The 24,349-nt window shown below is 33.6% G+C and overlaps 1 protein-coding gene and 1 long non-coding RNA gene across 3 annotated transcripts in view; one reads left to right on the top strand and one right to left on the bottom strand.

Moving 5' to 3' along the window:
• PDE3A (phosphodiesterase 3A) overlaps positions 1 to 24,349 on the bottom strand; it is a 314,238-nt gene that overhangs the window by 108,633 nt on the left and 181,256 nt on the right. For both annotated transcript variants that reach the window (XM_077870850.1, XM_077870851.1), the window contains exon 2: positions 12,512 to 12,562. In XM_077870850.1, coding sequence (XP_077726976.1) covers positions 12,512 to 12,562 — 51 coding nt within the window. The remainder of the gene's footprint in view (positions 1 to 12,511; positions 12,563 to 24,349) is intronic.
• On the top strand, positions 9,313 to 20,017 carry LOC144297136 (uncharacterized). Its single transcript, XR_013364224.1, has 3 exons — positions 9,313 to 9,579; positions 19,009 to 19,123; positions 19,879 to 20,017. It is a non-coding gene; the product is annotated as an uncharacterized LOC144297136 (long non-coding RNA).

The following is a 24,349-nucleotide window of genomic DNA, read 5'->3' on the forward strand; positions in this document are numbered from 1 at the left end:
TGCTTTAGAAAGCATTTCAATAAATCCTAGGAAGTTGCTATATTTTATTATGAATTAATAGAAATGTCTTCAAAACATACTGGTTTAAGAAAATGTACTTGAATAAATTAAACTCTAAGTTCATAAATTCTAATGTGTTTATTGCTTTTAGAAATTTTCATTAAAAATCTGTTTGGAGTATTGAGCTGCCATAATCAGTATTAAATAAAATTGACTGCGGGATGACTCTACAGTATTCACCAAAACTTAAAGCCATGCTGTATTTGTACATCAAAAAGAAAACAAAATTGTTCTAGGATTAGAGTTCACAAGTTGACTTGATGTGCTAGAATATTTTTTAAAAACCATACAAAGACCTAAAAACACAACAAATATGTATAACACTGCCACATTCTTAAAGTACCAGAGAACTGTCCACAAGTTATTGCAGTGAGTCACTACAATCTTGACTAGTGATAACGAATAGTAAAACTGGGTTTAAGATATGCCAACCCAACACCCAATCCCTGCCCCAAATCATGATGACCAGGATCAAAAGGCTTTTGTGCATGTTTTTACGCATGTTAATCTTCTCAACATGGCTGCAATGGTCATGTCCTTATCGCAAGTCATGAAGTGGTCTTTATTCTATTTACTAATCCTTCTTCCCTTGGGTCTCTTTTGCATCATTTTTGATAGACAACTTCTTTCCACTACTTTGCTTTCAATCCTTGGAGAACTAGAGCTTTTATATCCATTCATATTTCTTTATCTTCCTGATCACATTGGTTTAAACTTTTGAGATTTCTATTCTTTTTGTCTCACCCACAGTTTCTGAGAGTTTTTTTCTCCTAAACTTTTTTTCTAATTGCTCATTTAAGTATATATCACTGATGCTGGGTAAACAACTTTCTGTACACCTGAGGTTAAAATGATTTGAAAAGAAAAGAAGCATGGTTACAGAATTCTAATATGAAAATCATTGTAGAGATCTGTCACCCAGAAGTATTTAATCAGCCAGCCATAAAATTCAGCAAGCAAACTATTTTGATTCAATTTGATAACCTGCAGATTCCTAGTATGAATAAGCTGTGACTTGTATTACTAAGAGTTCTCCAAAAACAGGTCTTTTCATAAGGCATCGCCACAGAAACAAAACAAAAACAAAATAAATAAACAAGCAAAATAAAACAAAAAACCCTGTGATCTTGAAAATCAAACATGACAACAAGCTTCATTTTTGTAAATTTTCAGATAATTTTGGTTCACTAATACCTCTAATGCTGTGCCAGGATTTTGCGTTGTCATTATTAGCACCAGTTGCTTGGATTTACTTAATTTTATACAATGGCTGCATTCTACAATAAACGGGACAGTCATTTAAACTGAGAACAGAACTGTCAAGTAACCTTCATTCTCCAGTGTAAAATTTTATTTAAAAAAAAATCAGTAGCTTTGATGACAATATAAAATCCGAAGAATGCTCTTAAATACTTTTAGTTTATCCCCTATAGTGTAAGTAAAGACAAATTCCTACACCATGAATAAGATTACTACATATTAGAAATATATATTTTTACATATAACCTAGACATGCATTGCTAAGAAATTAAATAAAAATATTCACTCTCTCCAAATTTCTATAAACTACCCCTGCATCTTGGTGCCTTCTAGCTTTCATAGGACCTTCTACACTTCACCTCACCTTCACCTACTACTCTCACTGATGGCCTGTTCAAGTCAATGTAGCTTAGTCTTAGATTTTTGTCTTCTATGAACATCTAATGATGTTCAATTCCATTTTTTTACCAGTTTTATCTATAAGTAGAGTAAAAATTTTAAAAGCCCCCAAAACCTTCTTTTTAGAGTGTGTTTCATAATTAATGAAGCATAAGAGCTTACTCTATGCCAAAGATGGCATAAAATCATCCAACATGGAATAAAAATGACTTCCTTTTGTCAGGTGTTGTGATTCAAAGACAAGATGAATAGTTCTCCAGACAGCATATCTTTCTTCTGTTATTCTAGCAAGTGGAGGGCATTACTATTGTTTATATTTTCTTCGAAGTACACTTTTGTACACTTAGTAACTGTGACTATTGCTTAAGCTATGTACATCTCCTACAGAAAAACACCTGCCATCTGTAGCTGCTTATTTCAGCTCTTTCTTGTGTTTCATGTAATGTACCAGAAGCTTCTGTGTGGCAAAAACAAGCACTAGGCAGTACATGTGCCACAGGAATACTGTCCACAGTCCCCACATAAGAGGGTCATTCAATGAATATCAAACAACAGGTCTACTCATCTATAAACATGGAGGGGGGAGAGCATAAATGCCAGGGGCAATTTTCCCTTCTATTTCTGTGGACTTAATTCCTGCTCATCAATACCTTTTTAGAGAGATCAGGGACTTTAATAAAGAGTGATTTACTCAAGGTCATCCGTTGATTCACCAGAAACATATGTTCTGTGTAACTGCATGGACAGAGCCACATTCTGTCTGAGTCTGTTCCTTGGAATCTCTTGAATGCTGAAGCATGCCAAGAGTATTTTCTCCTTCTAGTTTCTAGAAATGATTCTACTGCAACTACCACACAATAGATACACTCTTTAAAATTGCTTAGTAGACTTAAAGATACAACCTGAAAGCTTATACACACACCTAAGAAGTATTTTCCCATTGTCCTATATGAAGTAAATATTTATTATCTTCTATTATTATGCTATATTCTCATTGGTTCTCAACCAGAAGCAATTTTGCCTCTCAGGGGACACTTGACCATGTGTGAACAAATTCTTCATTATCATATGAACTGTGGATGGGTTAGTGTGCTACTGGCCTCTACTAGGGAAAGACCAGAGATGCTGGAGAAGTAATAAACCACTGGGTTCAGCGTCAAAGAGAAACAACATTTTTCCTTTCTCTGAACTAAGGTAAAAAGAAATGGCTATGAATTCTCTTTGGATACTGTGGACATTTTCAAAAATATCCCTACCAGAGCAAATCTTTAAGACTCTTCCTTCTAAAGTTTGTTGATGCTAATTAAAGACATAACAGTAGAATAATACTAGATAAAAGCAATTTCACAGAATGTTGGGGAGGGATTGCCCAAAAGTTTAGATCTTCTTAGTTTGTAAAATTGAAACACTTGGAGGAGGATTTCATCAACAAGATGGGTATGAAATACCTATCTTGGTTTTGTTTTTTAAATGCACCAAGTTCTGATTTAACAAAGACAAGTATAAGGTAGTGTACATCTCATGTAAATGATCTCCATAGCCTCAAGATAAGAGGCTATTCAATAAGTATTAAACAGGTCCTTTCCTGCTGCTATTGTAGGAGATGACAAGGCCACTCCTAAAATGTGGAGGGTTTAGGCAAATATTTGGTATTTTTATCCATATGAACAAAATTCAAACAAATGTACCACATGACAACCAAAATAATAAAAAAAAAAATTCCCTTGGACAGTTGCCAGAAAAATGATGATAGTTGTTAGATTAATATATGGAAAAGTAAAAAAGAAGAAGGAAGTGCAATTAAAAAACACTGCATTTGCAGAAAAAGTAAAACTGGCAGTCAGCTTCACCTGGGACATGACATTCCCTGGTAACACATCGGCAGTTTGGGCAGGGTAATAATGGACTCCCAATCTGCTCACATGAATACTGTTATAAAATCCTGAAAAATCTGGAAGGTTGTCTTAAATATACTAAATGTAATTAACTTTAATAAATTTATATGGCATTCTTGCAGATAAGTCTGGGCCAGCAATTAAATTACTCTTTATGCTCTTATCAAAAAGAAATTATTTAATCCAGCAAAGAATTGATTTGTCACTGAATTAGATCCCTAGGAGGCAAATGCTTAGGTTTATCAACTTTAGTAGTTGTTATAAACAGATCATTCTCTTGAACACCCAAGTGGACAGAATACTGAAATAAAATAACTTGCCATCAAAATTCATCCTTAAGGCTTAAAATAGTGATGCAGAAACTAATTTATCTAGGTACACACTTCTTATTCTTAGAAGTCTTATCATTTGAAGCCTTCATAGATGCTTAAAGCTAAGCCACTAAATAGGACACAGAAAATTTACAAACTTTTAGCATTTATTTTTAAATTTATATTGAATTTATTTAAACTAAAACAATAAAACAGATAAAAAACCAAAAAACAGTTCACCTATTTCTCCTACCTCCTACTCCCTACCTCTTGGAACCACTGTGTTCTCTGTATCTACAAGCTTTTTTTTTTTTTTTTTCTTTTTAAGATTCCATGTAGAAGAGAGATCATATGGTACTGTCTTTCTCTGACTTATTCCACTTAGATAATGAATGCCCTATAGGTCCACACATGATTTCATTCTTTCTAGCTGAATAATATTCCACTCTAAGTATGTGTGTATATAATACATATAACAATTTCTTTATCCATTCGTCTATCAGTGAACCCTTAGTTTATTTCCATATATTAGCTATAGTGAATAATGCTACAATGAAGATGGGAGTGCATATATCTTTTCAAATTGGTGTCTCAATTTCTTCAGAAAAAATAAGGAGACTTATTGAATAATATGGCAGTTTTATCTTTAATTTTTTGAGAAACCTTCCTACTGTTTCCCACAGTGATGCACCAATTTACTCTCAACAACAATGGATAAGAGTTCTCTTTACTCCACACTCTTACCAACACTTGTAATTTCTTGTCTTTTGGATACAGGTGTGAGGTGATAACCCATGTGTATTTCCCTGATGATTACTGATATTGAGCATCTTTTCACATACCTGCTAGCCAGCTGTATGTCTTCTTTGGAAGTATGTCAGATCCTCTATGTCTTTTTTAATCAATTATGTTTTTGCTATTGAGTTGTATGAATTCTGTATATGCTTTGGATATTAGCCCTTTGTCAGACCTATGATTTGCTATTATTTTCTCTTATTCATTAGGCTGCCTTTTCAGTTTGTTGGTGCTAAGAAGCTTTCCAGTTTGATGTTTATTTTTGCTTTTATTTCTTCTCTTTGCTTTGGTTGTCAGATTTTTAGAAACTTACTGCCAATACCTATGTTGAGGTGTTTACTGCCTATGTTTTCTCCTAGGAATTCTATAGTTTCAGGTGTTATATTCGAATCTTTAATCCATTTAAAGTTATTTTTGGTGTAAGACAGTAACTCAGTTTCATTCATTTGAATGTGGCTGTTCAATTTTCCTAACACCATTTATTGAAGAGAGGCTGTCTGTCCCTTCCCCACTATATACTCTTGGCTCTTGTGTCATAAATTATTGACCATTATGTGTAGGTTTATTTCTGGCCTCTCCATTCTGTTTCATTGATCCACGTGTCTATTTTTATGCCAAAACCACACTGTTTCAGTTATTGTAGCTTTGTAATACAGTTTGAAATCAAGAAAAATGATGCCTCCAACTTTGTTCTTTCTCAAGACTGCTTTGGCTATTGGTGTGTGTGTGTGATTCCATGAAATTGTTAGTATTAGTCTATTTCTATGAAAAATGCCATGGGAATTTTGATATGGATTATACTAACTATGTATATTGGTTTGGGCAGTATGAATATTTTAACAATATTAATTCTTTGAATCCATGAGCACAGAGTATCCTTCCATTTATTTGTGTCTTCAAGTTCTTTCATTAATGCCTTGTAGTTTTTAATAGACAGATCTTTGCTTCCTTCATTAAATTGATTCTTATGTATTCTATTATTTTTGGTACAATTGTAAATGGGGGTTTCTTAACTTCTCTTTCTGATAATTCATGATTAGTGTAAAGAAACATACCAGATTTTTGTATGTTGAAATTATATCCTGCAACTTTACTGAATCCATTTATTAGTGCTAATAGTTTTTTAATGGAGTCTCTAGGGTTATCTATATATAACTTCAAGACATCTGTTAATAGTGATTTAGTTCTTGTATTTTTTTCTTTTCTCTTGTTTAATTGCTCTAAGACTTCCAATACTATGTAGAATAAAAGTGTTGAACATGAACATCTATTCCTGATTCTAGAGGAAATGTCCGCTTTTCATTGTTGAATATATTAGCTATGGGCCTGTTGTGTATGGCCTTTATTATGTTGAGATACATTCCTTCTTTATACACTTTATTGGGAGATTTTATCATAAATGAATGCTGAATTGTGTCACTTTATCTACATCTACTGAGATGATTATGATTTTCATCCTTCATTTAGTTAATGTGGTCTATTAAATTAACTAATTTGTGAATGTTGGACCATTCTTGAATCCCTGGAATAAATCCCACTTAATCACAGCGTATGATCCTTTTAATGTATTGTTGATTTTGATTTGCTAATATTGTGTTGAGGATTTTTACATCTATGTTCATTAGATATATTGTCCTTTAGTTTTCTTTTTGTATGTCATCCTTGTCTGGATTTGGTATGCTGGCCTCATAAGATGTGTTTGGAAGAGTTTCCCCTCTTCTATTTTTCAAAAGAGTTTGAGAAGGACTGTTGTTAATTCTTCTTTGAATATTTGGTAGAATTAATCAGTGAAACTGTCTGGTCTCAGATTTTTGTTTGTTGAAACTTTTCTGATTACTTATTCAATCTCTCTGCTGGTAATTGGTCTCTTCAGATTTTTGATTTCACTATGATTAATCCTCGATAGGCTGTATGTTTACAGGAATTTAACCATTCCTTTAGGGTTGTCCAATATATTGGCATATAATTGTTCATAGTAAGTAGTCTCTTCTGATCCTTTGTATTTCTGTGGTATCGATTAGTAGTATCTCCTCTTTCATCTCTGATTTTACTTATTTGAGTCCTCTCTCTTTTTTTGGTGAATCTAACTAAGGGTTGTTTTACCAATTTTATCTTTTCAAAGAACCAGCTTTTAATTTTCTTCTTAGTCTCTATTTCATATATTTCTTCTGTAATCTTTGTCATTTCCCTCCTTCTACTAATCTTCAGGCTTCATTTCTTCTTTTTTTAGTTCCTTGAAGTATAAAGTTAGACTGTTTGAGACTTTTTCTTTTTACCTGAGGTAGACTCTATCTTTATGAACTTTCCTCTTAAAACGACTTTTGTGGCATTCCATAAATTTTGGTATGTTACATATCCATGTTTGCTTCATTTTTAGGTATGCCAATAGCTTAGTATAAGCTGATAATTTATTTTTCCTATCAGAATATTCAGCTATCTTCTGATATGGTACATATAGTATTTCACTTATTTAGGAACCAGAATTTCACTGTCTACAAAACTAGATAAATCATACAAAAAGTTGTTTCTTCAATAAATGGTCTTAAGTCTATTTGATAAAGCCTGGCTTGTAGTCTGTAAATCTTCAGTAATACACTAAAAACTAAAGAACCTGATGGTCTCTAAGTATTGGTAAATAAGAGCCTGCTGGTTCCTAGTACATGAAAATCTCAGCAAGTTCACAAATTCACAAACCAAATTAATCTTTTCCCACAAGGCTCTTTGGAATCCACTCCTATCATTTTTAACCTTTTCAAAGGAGAGTGATTTTCTATTGCCCTTCTTCACTTCCCACTGGAAAACTTTTCTTCAAGAATTTAAAGAAAAATAAAAAACTAATTGCCTTCTGAGAATTTCATCCCTGACTTCATTTGGTATTACTGGGAATGCTGCCAGATAAAAGAGTTCTGCATGTTGTTGGAAGTCCATCATTTAGCATATTCCCTAATTTGGATGATCTACTATTTGAAAATATATACTTAAAAAACAACAAAGAGGAGGAGGGGAAGCAGAAGGGGAATGAGGAAGAAGAAGAAGAAGTAGAAGAAACAGCCAGAAAGCTGAGCTGACAAGTTATGTTAGAATTATTGCAATTAGAGTAAATAAATAAATTTGAATTAAATTATTGTGAGTCTGAAAAGTCATAAGGGGTGAAATTTACTTATAGCAAGATATGCATTTTTCCATATGATAAATGCTGAAAAGGTACACCTTATTATCTGTGCTAGTATACACATGATTAATTTTGGAGGATCACATCAAATTTGAGAAAATCTCTTACATGCACATGGAGGGAAATCTCTTACAAAAATCTCTTACAAAATCTCTTACAAGCACATGGAGGGAAGGCCAGGAGCTTAACTCTATTTTATAATGATTAATGCTCTCAATACTAGTTGATTATTTTTTATCCTCTAGCTAAAGCTGACTTTAGGTAAAACTGTATGCTTTCCTGAAGACCAAAGTTTTCAGTTCATTTTTGACCCCTTGAAGGCTAACAAAAGTGCCTGACATATATTGGCGTTTTTTTGAATCAACATGAAATAAGTTAAAATTTGTCTTGTAGGCTAACCACTCACAGAAAGTGACAGACCTCTGCCTTTATTAGGTATTTCTTGATGTTTGTATATCAAGTGAGTCCCTAATTTTAGATATCCAAAACAAATTTACGCCTTTTTTTTTCCTACAACTCAAGATCTTCTACTATCAATCACCGACTTTTTGTACCTTTTCTCTATCAAGAAAACTGAAATCATTAGGCTCACAGTAGTTCTTTTATTTTGTACTATCTGTCCCCATATCTTATCCCTTATTCCAGTATAGATGTCTCTACTTTTCCTTCCAAAGCTTCTTTATTTGTGCTTTTTGGTGAATCTATCCAGTAATTTATTTGAGAACATGGTCAGTTTTCCTGACTAGAGTGGATGGTAAAATTTGGGGCGGGGATTGGTGCCATGTGAAAAAAAAACAGATAAACAGGTACCAAAAGGGCCACTTTGGAAGAAAGTACATTCCCTTCCCTGAATTTCATTCCTTAAGTAGGCCAGTGTCAAAAATTTTGGGGATTTCTTCTCTATACTGATTCTTTTTCCTTTGTCATTAATAATTATTAAGACACACATCTCACTTCAGCATAAAGAGATATTTCATTCACTTCTGCTGCCATGTTTCTTCTAAAACAAAACTCCTCCAAAAGAACATTCTATCTTATAATACTCACTTAATTTCTGTATTCTGCTTTCCATCACTTCTTGATCAAAATGGCATTCTCAAAGTTCACTAACGTCCTGCTATCACTATATTGAAACGCATTTCCCAAGTTTTTTGTTTCCTTGAACCTTTCTCTTCCTAGTCTAACTTGATAGTACCCTACTTTTGATTCTGTATCATTTCTCTTTCAACTGGTCTCCTAGTGAGAGCATCCACATGCTTTAATTCTTCCCCCAGGCTCCTTCCCAGCCCTTCCAATGAGCCTTCCCCAAGAATCAGTCTTTCTTTTGTTTTTCCCTTTTCATATTCATCTTATAGAATCTATGTCTTGAGATACCTCAATTATCATATGTATGATTAGCATTCCCAACTGACTACAGAACTCCAATCTGGCAACAGAGCAACAGAATGGCACCTCAAGTTCTTGTCTCAAATTTCCTTTTAGAATTGTCATTGTCACTTCTCACTGAACACTGTTAACATTGAACTCACTGTCTTCACTATAAACTCGTCTGTCTGAATGGCACTAATTCCTCAAGCACTGGATTTCAAAATCTTGACCGCCTTACTTCTTCCTCATGTCTAATCAATAACATCTGACACTCTCTGATTCATTTTTATGCAGTAGTTCCTGCAGCAATCCTTACCGAGTAAGTGTTGACAAAGCAGTTATAAAGAAAATTCACATATGTCCAAACATGTCCTACACTCTGTCAGTTGAGACTCTAACTCCAGCTTTTCCCCTTTCCTCCCTTTGCACTTCTAAAACCTTACTCAATACTGAAGGCTCCTCAGATAAGAACGCCAAAAAATAGTTTTACTAGATAAAATAAATAAATAAATACTCTGTTCCACCTAAACTACTACTACATTTTGTTTATATATTTAATTTTACACTTATCAGACTGCCTTATATGCAGATATCTATTCAAGAATTGCTCTATTTCCAAACATAACTTGTGAGCTCTTGGAATGCAGTAGCCTTGTCAACTCAGTTTCTCTTAAAGACTTAGACCTACCATAGTGCTGTACACAGAGTAAGTGGCTAAAAAGTTACTGTCTTCAATTAAACTAAACTGAGATGGGGTTTGAGTATTGGTAAATTATTAAGAAATCTGTATTCAGATGCGGTCGGCCTGAAATTCCTTTGGATGGCTAAAAGGCTTTAGACATATTATCTAAGGAAATAATAGCAAGATAAGGGATCAATGATCTAAAACATAAATACAGTGTCTTTTCCCCCTCAGTGGGTAATTAAAATTAGATAAGAAGTTATTACCTAATTTGTTTATCTGAAATTTCAACAGTTTTTCTTGTAGTTACTGTTTTTAGTTTTCGGTGTATGTTTTTTGCTTTTTATCTTGACAATTTTTATCTAAGTTGAGGAATCAAAGTGAGACAAAGGTATACATATTGAAAATACTTATTCAGCTAATGAAAAGTCTAAGACAAACTTTGATGTCGATAATGGTATTTCATGCAAGAATGTTCTAATGAATGCAGTTGCTTTTCAGAATCATCTCAGGCTTTCCAATATGATCAAACATTATTTAGCTATATGTGCAATATCTGGAATTTAAATTTTTTTCACTCTGAGTTTATGTTTAAATTTAACACAAGCAATATTGTGTTTTTATGATTTTTTTATTCTAATTTATAATGACAGAGTGACAAATCCAAACCTGAAGATACATTATATTCAAATAGGTGATATGGGTTACAAATGTCAAGATTTCATTCTTTTTATGGTTAATATTCCATTGTGTATATGCATTTATTTATGTATACATACACATATGTAATATATATTTTATTGTATATATTCACATATATATATAATGACATGGATGGAGCTAGAAGATATTATGCTAAGTGAAATGTCTGTAAGGGAAAGACAAATACCATAAGATTTCATTCATAAGTGGAATTTAAGAAACAAAAAAAAACCAGCAAAGGAGAGGGGGAGAGAGAAACAAACTAAGAAACAGACTTGAGAGAATAAACTGATGGTTACAGGGTGTGGGTAAGGGTGAAATGATGGGGATTAAGGAGAACATTTGCTGTGATGAGCACCCACTAGATATTGAATGGAAGTGTTGAATTATAATACTGTTATCCTGAAACTAATATTATACTGTATGATAATTAATTGAAATTTAAATTAAAACTTGAAAAAAATCCAAATGAGTCATACGAGTAAATAATACTTAAACAAACATATATAGCACTTTTTGCATATCAAAATTTTTTGGTGGCAACAATCAGGAACTGTTGAATTTCTTGTGCTCATCTTTAGTTTTTAATTGGTTTGGAACCACAAAGCCTTTACCATACATTCACCATTTCATTCCCAATCTTGCAGCAAATTCTGATTTAAAATATTGCAGGTGTGTACAGAGAGAGCAGGTGTGACAGAGGAAACGGAGAAAGGGAAGTAAGAGTGAAGGAAGGCAAGACATAAATTCTTTTGGACAACTAACTTAATTGGACTGGTTTATATTATTTACTAATCAAGTTTGTAATGGATGAAAATAAAACCATGGCTATTAAAATCTCAACTAAAAACAACTGATTGATTGGGTTTTATTTTCACAGGGACCTAAATTAAATAACTACCAGGCAAACTTAATGACAGCACTGGTCCACATCAGTTTTGTAAAACACCTAGGAGAATCTCACATTTCACAATGAACTCTCATGTACAATATTGCATATTCAACTTTCTTTCTTTTTGGCCATATTTTTGGGTAGCAAATAGAAAGTGCAAGCAGGAGAGGTAAAAATGTCCCACCCACTCAATTTTTTATTTGGCTGTCTACAGACAAGTAAACCCACAGGCTGCTAGGATATTAAAGATTTTCATCTTTCTTCACAAAATACTCCAGGAGGACAGAGAATTTTCTTAGTGTAAAACTCAGCCCTTATTCTGTCAGGCAAAGTAATTATGGAAGCAAAACAAATCCACATTTTCTAATTAGGTCATTAAAAAGCATAAATGCGTCATGGAAGCTTTTCCCCTTGCCTAAGACATAAAGTAAGACAATGAAAACAATCTGGTAATATAGAAAGGTTCAGAATTTGTTTCTTTTCAAAAATAATAGGTCCTTTCATCTTTCTATTTCCCTAAGACGAAGACAGTTAATTTAGAGACAAAATCTGTAATTAGTTCAGGGTTTACTTTGATTATGTTTCAAAATATTTAACCAAAAACAGGAAGATAGAGAAAAAAAGGAAATACATAGAAAAATTATCAAAGGAAGTGAATAAAAGCAAGAGAGTGGGTTGCTGATCAAAATGTATTGTGCAGAGACAAGATGAATATAAAATCTACATTCATATAAACAGAACCAATCTGGGATACCAGAAAGCTCTCAGGAAGAATATACAGGCATCTGCCTTTGGGATTTGAAACCAGACTTTAATCACAGCTAACTTAAATAAAAACAAATGGCATGATTATTTGCCTCTTCCTCTCTCTACTTGTTATTGCTTGAGTTTTAGAAGACTCAAGCATGGCTCAAACTGTTAAGAAACAAAATGCAGAAAAAAAAAAAAAAAAAAAGGAAAGGAAAACAAACTTACCTGTGATCCTCTTGGCCCTCGTTTCTGGTCCCATTCTGAATGCCCCATGAGCTGTAAATAATATAATAATTATCGTAAATTCAATGATATTTATTTTATATGGCAAATATTTTTACTCATTCTTCTAAAGAATTAAGTTTTTGAAATCTATGTTTTAATATGAATGTATTAAATAGCTATCATGAATAAATTAACATACAAAGTAATAATAGCTTCTGGTTTGATAGCTAATTATTTCAACTAGTAGTTGTTTTGAAGGTATTTAATATCACTGTGTGATAAAAAGAGTCTGCTAATATACAGTTTTATGGTTCTTTGTCAGGAACATCCTATAGACATGTTAACTGGAGTTAAGCTTTTTACATGCCATTAAGCTTCTAATTTAAGAAAATATGCTAAATAAATCATTAGTATAGGTTAATTCACTGCCATGAATGGTGACGATGAGAAGGCCAAAATATTTCAATCATTTTTAGTTCTGTTTTGATATCACAAAAATATGAGAGTTCTAAGGAGTCAAATGATTTAATGTGAAATACTCCCCCCAAGGTCACAAAATGTAGATTTTCAGGAAAAAAGACACATTATCAAGCTAGGCCATAATTGTCATAGCTCTAAGCTACTTTGCTTACAAAGCATATTTATTAGTTGAAAATAACATTTAACTAGAATATACAAGATGTTGACCAAGAGAAATAAAATTCCATTCATCTGTCCAGTACACTTAGTACTCGTATGTCCCAATGGAAGAGCTCCCTATCTCTAATAGGCTAGCATACAAACAAGACAGATTATTCAACTTATTAATATACCTTACAGCTTTTCTAGACAACAGCAATGCCTCCTTAGTACATATAATAAAAAACTGTTTTAAAAGCAACAAAAAAGTAATATGTTTTTCCACATTACCAAGAAATGTTTGATAACCATGCACAGAAAATGGCAGGACCTTACTGATGGCCATACAATGTTCCTGATTAAGAAGACTGAATTCGGGGATGCCTGGGTGGCTCAGCGGTTTAGCGCTGCCCTAGGCCCAGGGTGTGATCCTGGAGACCCAGGATCAGGTCTCATCTCCGGCCTCCTGCATGGAGCCTGCTTCTCTCTCTGCCTGTGTCTCTGCCTCTCTGTGTGTCTCTCATGAATAAATAAATAAAATCTTAAAAAAAAAAAAAAAGACTGAATTCGATAAAATTAAGTGTTCAGGTCTATCCACACAAATTTATAGGTTTAACCCAATCTCGATCAAAAGTTATTTATATTCGATTAGGAAACTGAAAAAACCAACTACATAAATTTGATCTGAGAGAATAAACTGATTTATAAGAATCAGAAAATATTAGAAGAGAGTAATACCCTACTCAGTTATTAAAACATGCTGTAAAATTTAACTCAAGTTATGGAACAATGATTTAAGACTCAAAATATACTGGGACACCTGGGTGGCTCAGTGGTTGAGCGTCTGCCTTTGGCTCAGGGCATGATCCCACGTCCGGGGATGGAGTCCCACATCAGGCTCCTTGGGAGGAGCCTGCTTCTCTCTCTGCCTATATGTCTGCCTCTCTCTCATGAATAAATAAATAAATCTTAAAAAATATATATATATAATATATAAATAAGTGAAATGTAGTGGACAGTTGTGAAAAGAACTCAAGTACATACAGCAACAAAATAGTAAAAAGAAAATATAAAAATCAATGAGTATCTGATGAATTAGTCAAGTGGAGGAAAAAAAAATAGAGTCTTCAGAAAAAAATTAGAGCCGAATCTTCTAAGACACACAAATATAAATTCTAGGCAGATAAAAAGACATTTAAAGGTGAAATGGTGAGTATAAAATAAAATCCAGGCAAATATTTAGACTATTTTCAAATATAGAAAAGATTTTTTTATGATAGTCACACGCAGAGACAGAGAGAGAGAGAGGCAGAGACATAGGCAGAGGGAGAAGCAGGCTCCATGCACCGGGAGCCCGACGTGGGATTTGATCCCAGGTCTCCAGGGTCGCGCCCTGGGCCAAAGGCAGGCGCTAAACCGCTGCACCACCCAGGGATACCTAGAAAAGATTTTCCAAACTAAACAACACACACACACACACACACACACACACACAGAGGATTATGATCCAGCTACATAAAACTTCAATGTCCATACAAATGTCACACTAGCAAAATATTTCCATGAAATTGCAGGTAAAAACTAGTATCTTCAGTACTCTAAGAGCGCTACAAATCTGAAAGTAGGGTACCTGGGTGGCTCAGTGGGTTAAGCATCTGCCTTCAGCTCAGGTCATGATCCCAGGATCCTAGGATGGACTCCAGATTCAGGGTCCCTGCTCAGCAGGGAGTCTGCTTCTCCCTCCCCCTCAGCCCCTCTCTACCACTTGTGCTCTCTCAAATAAAGAAACAAAATCTTTTTTAAAAAAGAGGTGAAAAGAATGCAACCCTAGCAAATAATCAGAATAAAGGATAAAGACAGTTTACAAAATTAACATCAATAATCAATATTGGGCAAATGTTTTATCTGAAGTGAAAAAAATTAAATATAAACAATAACAAGACATGATTCTTGCCTATTAGCAATCTGATCATGTTGAATATTTGGTAGAATTTAGAGAACTAAGTATGCATATATATTGCTAGTATGTAGTGTATAGATATATACACACATATATAATTTACACACATAAATACACAGACATGTATACAATATATAATCAATTTTAATACATACTGCATACTCTTAAAAATTCATACCCTTTGAACTAGAAAATGTAAAAATTCAGTAATTACGTGTCAATCACTGTGTTATCCAACAAAAAGGGAACTACGCTAAATTAGAATACAAAAAGATTATAATATAGTATTTCGACTTTGGCTTTCAAGGCCTTTTTACAAAATTACACATGAAATGCTCATGGTATAGTAAGTGAAAAATATAACAAAGCAATTTTAAATTACTCATTTTTAATAAGATGATCAATTATTATAAGCCTTGGAATGATTTAATTATAATTTGGCTAGCATACAACTTTGGGTAAATTAGCCCTGATAATCATCATATAAAATTTAATGCTTAGATAGTTGATATTTCTTTAATGCGTTATTTTTTTTTAAATTTCTGCATTTAATGGCATTACATCTGCTAGTAAATATTCATTAATACTTATTTAAAGTTGATTATATAAAAGTTAAAACACTAATCAACTAATGAAATAGTCTGATTTAGAGACATATAAATTAAGACCATTTAATGGTTTAAATTGGTTGTTCGCTAGAATTATCAAAAATCATCTTGACATTTTTCAATCACCTGTCTTATTTAGACCTTAGGAATACTTTTTGTCAATAATAGGAAGAAAAAGAAAATAACAGTAAGATGGGGTGCTTATTTGTTCTGCTTGTTTAAACAGATGATAAGCTTGAATAGGATGCTGTTAGAGTAAAATAATTTTTAAGCAGAAGGGTTATCTTCTCTCCCTCGTTGTATCTAAATCTTCAGAAAATAATAATTTATACAAGACTGTTACGACTATTATTCTCTTACTAATGAGTTTCAACTAATGGAATAACTTAGTAAATTCTACTATTATGAGTACAGCAGTAAAAACAGGTAAATAAACCATAAACAAGATTTATAATCCACAATATATTGACTTGGAATATTTGATAATGACAGGTAGTGAGTCAAAAAGATAACATTTCTCCAAGATCAGAACTAAAATAAGAAAAGCACAGATTTCACTGTCTTCTACCATTAACAATGTTAAAAAAAAAAAAAAAAGATGACTTCTAGTATGAGAACAAAAACTTTCAAAATGTAGATTCATTTGGGGGATCACTTAGTACAGAAAAAGAAGATAAACCTGATCATTATAAGCCAGAACTTACAAACCTCCAAATGTTCACTCTCTAAATCTCATTTTTTGAAACATAACATAGCAAAATTTGCCAAATGTGTTATATATGAATCAGAGAGATTTATTTCCTGGCATTATACAATAGACTAATGAGAGCAATTTAGGATAAAGGCATTCTATTTTATTCTATTATTATATATTTATATTATATATTAATATCATTATTATACTTAAAAGTCTGAGTGACCAGCCATGTGTTAGTATTTCAAAATGTATTTTTAAACGCCATTACTACTTTTTTCAAAGTAATGAAATTATTGAAATCTACATGCTATGTGAAATAAAATCCAAAAAGCAATAAACTCTGAAATGATAAGCAAGATACCATAATGTTCTATATTCAATAGAAAGAGAGTCAAAGGAAATTCAACAAGATTTTTTTCTCTTTGAACTTGAGGAAATCATACAAAGGCTCTGTTTTTAAATGAAATAATATGAAAATAAATTAAATAATCTGAATAAAAATTTAACATTAATAATTTTAGTGTTGAATATATGGGGTTTGTTATAATATTCTCCATAATTTGTTTTTTAAGGGCAGAAAAAGATGGTGGGGGCTGCTGGACAGTTTCAGGGCTCCACTCTCTCTGTGATTATTGCGTACCTGGCACCGATGGGGGTGAGGTAGGGAGTAGGGAGGTTGAGCACAGGATAGCACATGAATTTTTATCTTATTTGTACATAGAATTTATCTTACTGTCATAATAGCACTGTCCTTAGATCATGGACCAAAGACTAAAATAACCACAATGTTTTCACTATCCTTTTAAAAACATCATCCATCGTGTGATAAATTGCCTGACTTACTTAATACTATAGAGTGCTTAAATTAAAATGAAGCATTTGGCCACAGGTAAGTATTCCTGTTAAAGCAGAACCACAGGGCTAAATGTTTTAGGAAGTACATAGACACCTCACTAGCCCCACTCTCCTGACTAATGATTATGACAAATAAAAAAAAAATTGCTTAGTCATAATAAATAATGAAAAGGACACTTGTACAATGAAGTCAGTGAATTTCAGAATTTCAAACTGATGTTGATGAGATATCAATGAGAAAGTCAAAACATCCTATGAATCAAACAGGTAGGATTAGTATAAAGTTACAGATGACAAGAGTAGGTATTTGACACTTTGAAGGGCTTAGATAAAAGACAAAAATGGGTCATGGACCTTGAGGAACAGAAGCAGAAATTATAGGTATTTTTTTCTTTTTGCAATTGAATTCATCTGGGCTCAACTTTCAAGACAAATGAATAGCAGCATGATACCCAGATCATTCTGGGAAAAGAGACAGAAAAAGTTCATTAACATGGTATGATACCTTTTCTGGAGAAGGAATGCTTATGATTTTATTAGTTATATAAAGTTTCTAGAAATGTAAGAGAAAGAGATACTAAGACTGGAAAATGAAAAGAAAAAAAAAAACAGGATATCCAAACATATTCTATTTGATAAAGAATATATGCCTGCTTAATTCAGGAAGAAAAAAGATTGTCTCTCACCTACAAAAACTATCTTCTGAACTATTTAACTATGATTACTCCTCTGGGAAAAGGCATTTTAATAAGAAGGGGGGATATAGAGGTTACAAACGTTATGCCTACAAATGTAAAACAAAAAAAAAAAAAAAAGAAATTCCATCTGATGAAGGAATTCTCTTTTTAAAGAAGAGTATCTTTTTTTTTTCCCCCAGCTCTCATTAATCAAGATAGGCAAAATGAAGACCTTTAAATGTATTTCTAGGAAACAAAGTATACTTCCTTTAAAAGAAACACAATCTGTTATTTAAAGCATTTTGAAAATCCTAACTTCCTTGACACAGAGTCATTTTCATCCTTATGGAATCAATTCTTCTTTTATTTTTAATAATACATTTCTACATCACAGCCTTCAGCTAACAGTATGCTACACAGTACTTAGTTCCAAGGAAAACAAAACTGCTGCCAAACACCAAATTTAAAAAGTTCACAGGAGAAAGCAAAGGATAAATCAGCATGGAAACAAAATGGTTCCATCCAAGCAGAGGTATTTTTAATAATAGCATGAGAAATGCAGATAGTCAAAAGTATACATTCCTGTAGGTAAAATACTTTCTTGTTTCTGTATTTTAGTCTCCCATTATTTTCTGTTTGTTAATGTAAAAAAGAATGCCTTTTAGGGGGTTCATGGGAAGAAAAATTTCACCATAACTATTATTGAAAAGAGATGAAAAAGCTGTAGAAGAACCATGAGAGGTAAAAAGAAAAATCTTTTGCAAGTACTTAAAGAGGCGAGGGGTTTTACGTAAGATAAAAGGTAACAGTGCAAAGCAAGAGTAACACTGTCATCCTCACCTTCCTCTCCAGAAAACCATTCTTCTATTCCACCTGTTGAAAATTACTACAGCATATTTTTGAAAACATAAAAATAATAGATATACACTGTAATATATACTATTATATATAGGTACACTATATATACTACATATGGTACATGTAAGGATATAAAAGTTAATCCATAACCTCCTTTTCATTGCATCATTTATTCATTAAATAAATCTTTAACATATATTTATTGTATACCTATTATGTTCAAGGAGTTGTTCTAGGCACAACCTACACACCAATGAACAAACCAAGATGCATATCTGATCACCTGGCTCTTACGATTCTAGCAAAAGGAGACATATAATACATGAATAAACAAACCAGGTAATGATAAAGCTACACAGAAGCTTACAGTGAAGGATGGAGAATCAGTGGCTAATGGCAGGTAGGGGCTGGGTATAGGGCTGCTTTCATACAACTAGAGATTGGGGAAGTCCTTTCTGAAGAAGTGACATTTTTCTGAGAGAACTGTATAAAGCGAGAGTTGTACACAGATATCTGGGGCAGAGGCTCGGCACACAGATGAAACAGAAGATAAAAAGATCTGGAGACAGGAGCAGAAGTGGTTAATTTGAAGAGAAATAGAGTATCCTTAAGCTAAAATTTTAAAAAGGGTTGGATCTTTTTAACCATAGGTATATATTTGGTGTTTACTCCCTTCCTCTGGTATGGAATAATAATCAAAAAGTTAATCATTTGCTCCACTAATTAGAAATGGCAAAGTACATTCTGTAGAGCAATAGGGGACCAGGAATTCTCTCTTCTCCAAACTCTTCTTCAATTTCATTCAAATCAACAAAAAATTATGGAATGGTTCCCACACTCCCCAAGGGCGTCCTTAGATTAGCTATATCACATAGCACAAATTTGTCTTCCCTTTATACATTTTTTCAAGAGCCATAAAATACGTAAGAGCAGGGCTGCCTTTTAACTCCATTAACTAGGAAAGGCATGAAACATTCAATATGATAAGCAAATTAAAGCTTGTCTTTACCATTAGCATGTTCCCTTTGGATTCTTTCCCTGGCAAACTCATTTTTATCATCTCTTCACTACTTATTTATGCTTTCTCTCTCCAGGATTCTATGTGGGAAGATGGCCTCGACTGCTCACTACCCTGCCCACAAGGTCTCCTAGATGGCAGTGCCTTGGCCTGAGAAGCTCTGTGACCGCCTCCACAACCTCAGTTCCTGTCTAGTCCTATTAAAGGGAACTGCTCTTAACCCTTTATGCTTTATTTTCCTCTTGTTATTAACAGAGCTAAGAAGTTCAAGATGATACTATGCTCTGCAGGAAAGGGACACCGAAATCTTTATTGGATTTGGGCCTTAGGCCAAAGGTGTTAACAGAATCCCTAAGGCTCCCACACACTGTTCCCCAGCCCTGCAGACTCCTTCCCTATGGTTCGGGGCATAGAAAGGCCTAGTGCAGGAGATACTGACAAAGATTTAGCCTTCTTTTATAATTAAATTTACAAACTGGGAGACTCCCTTAGCCTCCTTTGGGTAAAACAGATAGGACTTATCAGCAGCTTCGGTTCTTATCCACAGCCTCCTTGCACTGCCACCACTTCATCACATCACCCACACCGCAAATCCATCCCACTCTGTGAGGTATGAGCCAGTGATGGAGATACTACCAAAGATTTTAGGGGGAGACAGACATGGTTACATTACACAAAATATTGCAAAAAGCCACAAAAATATTCATCAGATACATCCAAATATTGGGTGAAGGGGAACTGGGGAGGTGAGGACAGTTGTCACCACTGCTTGCCCTTTACTCTTAGGGTGGGGCAAGGGAAGGAAGTCTTTTTCAGCTTATTGGTCCTAGCCTTTCATGCCTCAAGGATCCTAAGGATCTTTCTTAGGATCGAAATACGTTTCCCCCCCCCCCCGCCCTGAATAATTTAGCTTTCTCCTATTCTCCTCATCTTGAATCTTCAGACAAATTAGCAGGAAAAAAAAATTTTTATAAAGATTCTCTAGAAACCTTAGCATTGAAAGCCTAGAAATAGTAAAGCACTGAATGACTGAAATGAAGGGATTTTTTTCTTCACAGTTGCTAATAACTACCTAAATTCCATCCACTTGGCACAGAATAAATCCCTGATCCTGACTCTTAGCGTTCCAATCTAGTATAAACTTCATAAACACAAGGGAATGAGAAGACTTCAAATAGAAAGAAATCCAAATATTCTGGAGTTTGAAATCTCAGCCTTTACTGCAAATCCTTCATCTATTTCTGATAATTATGATGTTCCTACACTCTGATTGTGTTTCCATAATTCTATTTCTGTCTGTTATCACAATGACGATCATTACCCTAAACCTATGTGTAGCCACTGATGAATCAAACCTTCCATTATTTTTACGTATTACATCTTGACTATCTTGATTACATAAATTTTGGCACTCTTAATAATTTCCATTTTTGGTACTACTAATAATGCAATCACGTCAGTCTTGTGCTTAAAAAGTGCAACTCTTAATAAAGAAACAGCAATAAAGTAAAATAAGCTTGTGAAATTCTGCAAAATAGAATTCTACTTAGATAGTCTCAATATATACTAGCATTGTTAAAGTTTGAGGAATTCTTAAACAAAGGAACATAATTCAACTAAACATTTCCAAAAGTATTTGATCATAGAATACTTTTGTTGCAAAAAGGATTAATAGGGGCGCCTGGGTGGCTCAGTCAGTTAAACGTCTGCCTTCAGCTCAGGTCGAGATCCCAGGGTCCTGGGATCAAGCCCCAAATGAGGCTCCTTGCTCAGTGGGAAGTCTCCTTCTCCCTCTCCCTCTGTGTGCTTGCTTGCACTCTCTCTCTCTCTCTCTCTCAAAGACATAAACATATCTTTAAAAAAATCGAAATATTAACAATTTTCTTTGAAACATTCTGAGAAACTATTTTTTACAGGTTTCTAAATGCTTTTCTTATGCATTATTTTCATGTACTTTATATAATCACATATAATCACACAATTTTTCCTACTGTATTACTTTCAAACAATGAGGAATTACTGAGTCCCATCTGAATATCACATCTTGAGCAATGAAGTATACTTATTGGTAAGAATAAAGAAAAGGATGTGGGAGTTGATTTGTCTTCATGGAACTCATGGTAGTAATGAATATGACAGATTTATTTCTCTAAAATCCATTTTCCACTCTCTAGTCTCCACCTTATTTGAAAACTGTGGAACAGGGGCACCTAGGTGGCTCAGTGGTTGAGTATCTGTGTTTGGCTCAAGTCATGATTTTGGGATCCTGGGATGGAGTCTCATATTGGGCTCCCTGCAGGGAGCCTGCTTCTCCCTCTGCCTAAGGTCTCTGCCTATCTGTATCTCTCATGAACAAATAAAATCTTAAAACAAAACTGTGGAACAAGAAAAAAACTTAATTTTTCAGAAAATCCTATGTAAATACTATAAATTAATCATACTTTTATTTCCTTTTTTTCCAAATTTTTATTTAAATTCTAGTTAGTTAACATATAGTATAATATTGGTTTCAGGAGTAGAATTCAGTGATTCATCGCTTACATATAATACCCAGTGCTCAATGGGTGATGGGTATTAACCATATTTTTATTTTTTTAAAGAGTTTATGGATTTATTCATGAGACACACACACAGAGAGGCAAAGACACAGGCAGAGGGAGAAGTAGGCTCCCTGCGAGGAGCCTGATGTGGGACTCAATCCCAGAACCCCGGGATCATGACCAAGCCAAAGGCAGCTGCTCAATCACTGAACCACCCAGGTGCTCCTTAACCATACTTTTAAATTTTGACTATAGAATGACTTCAAAATGTATAGTAAATTATGTCTCAGAGTAAATACCAAATTCTACTAGTACGTCTCTTTAGTGCATAGTATTCATTGCTATATTCATACCCTCATTCATTTATTCATACACCTTTTCAACAAATATTTATTGGGTACCCACAATAACCTAGAGCCCCATGCTCTATGTAAACATAACAAATGTTGATATTGCCAAGCCAGAGGCAACACAGGATGCTGAAGTACCTTCGGAACTATTAACAAATTGCAGCACAGTGGTAAACACACGGGTTCTAGGGGGATGCTTGACTGGTTTAAATCTCACATCTGACATGATATTCAGTCTTACTAGACACATGATCTTGGAAAATTTAGTTAAAAGTTTCTGTGCCTCAGTTTCATATCATTAGAATTCATATAATAGCATTTAATTCATGTGGTTTGGGGGAGAATTAAATGAGTCATTACATAAAGAAGGCTTAGTATAGTAGTAGTAAGGACCACTCATTAAATGTTAGCTATTATTTCTATCACCATTAATAATTATATAATATTATTTAGGTGCTATTACATTCTGATTTTTTTAAAAGTATAATTCACATGATATATATGGTTACTTTCTATTAAACTAGAATGGAAGAAACCCAGCCCTTGACCCATGCCAACACACAATTTATAAAATCTGATCAAATTCACGAATAAAACAAAACTTTGTGCATCATGCCTCATGGTAACATAACACACATGCATGACCATGGAGTCTATAGAGTTAACTGCATCAGATTCAGATTTATTTTCTGTTTAACAACTGGAAAATCCAAACTGTGCCATTACAACATTACTAGGTCCCCTTGGTGGTGCGTGCAGTAAGGACAATTCAGATGGTTTACCCTTCCTGAGTCATAAAGAGTAGCAAAAAGCTGAGAACCACAAATAACAAAGGCTTGAAAAGATCTGCTAGGTAAAAGCTATGCTAATGTTTCTTCAACCTGGAAAAAACCTTCAGGTATATCATCTACTAATTGGAAACACAAATTTCCAGTGTGAGTGATAGTTAATGCCCTGAAAAAACAAGCAAACAAAACAAAACAAAAAATCCATGGAAATATCCCTAAAATGATCACAGTAAAAAGGGTTTAACTTTATGAGCAACAAAACAAATGCATTTTTCTTGTAAAATAGTCAATAGGCATTATGGCCTAAAGTGATTAACTTTATCAGTTTTACTTCAAGTGAAACCCGAATTTCTGGGCAACCTTAAATGTGAGTATAAATCTGTATCTTACAGTTTGTTGAACTACCTCTTGGATTATTTTTGCCAAGTTGTGTAACTGAACAGAAATCTTTAAAAACAGGGGTGTTGTTTATTATTTCCAGCTCTTTACATGACATTTTTAGTCTGGATCATGCTAATATGTCTCAATTTCCCCATATACATTCAGATTCCATTTATATAATGCTTCCTGAAAGGACTCATTCAATGTTCCCTCCAAAATTATTAAAAGTCAGTCAAATCCACCAGGGCAACTTCATAAAACTAATCTATAAAATTGATCTTTACTTAGAAGAAAAATTTGGAAATCCTAGGGAAAATAGCAAAATCCAGAAATAATCTCAGTTGTAGCAAAAGCTTTAACTCAACATTCATGAGGTCTTGCATTGGATATTTTCAGGGGCTTTCCCCCCCTTTTTTAAAATCAAACATTTTTATGTATTGTGTGTGGTATAAACAACATACACTTTCTTTAATGTAAAAGCAATAAAA

Source organism: Canis aureus, chromosome 25 (assembly GCF_053574225.1).
Source record: "Canis aureus isolate CA01 chromosome 25, VMU_Caureus_v.1.0, whole genome shotgun sequence".
Lineage (NCBI taxonomy): Eukaryota > Metazoa > Chordata > Mammalia > Carnivora > Canidae > Canis > Canis aureus.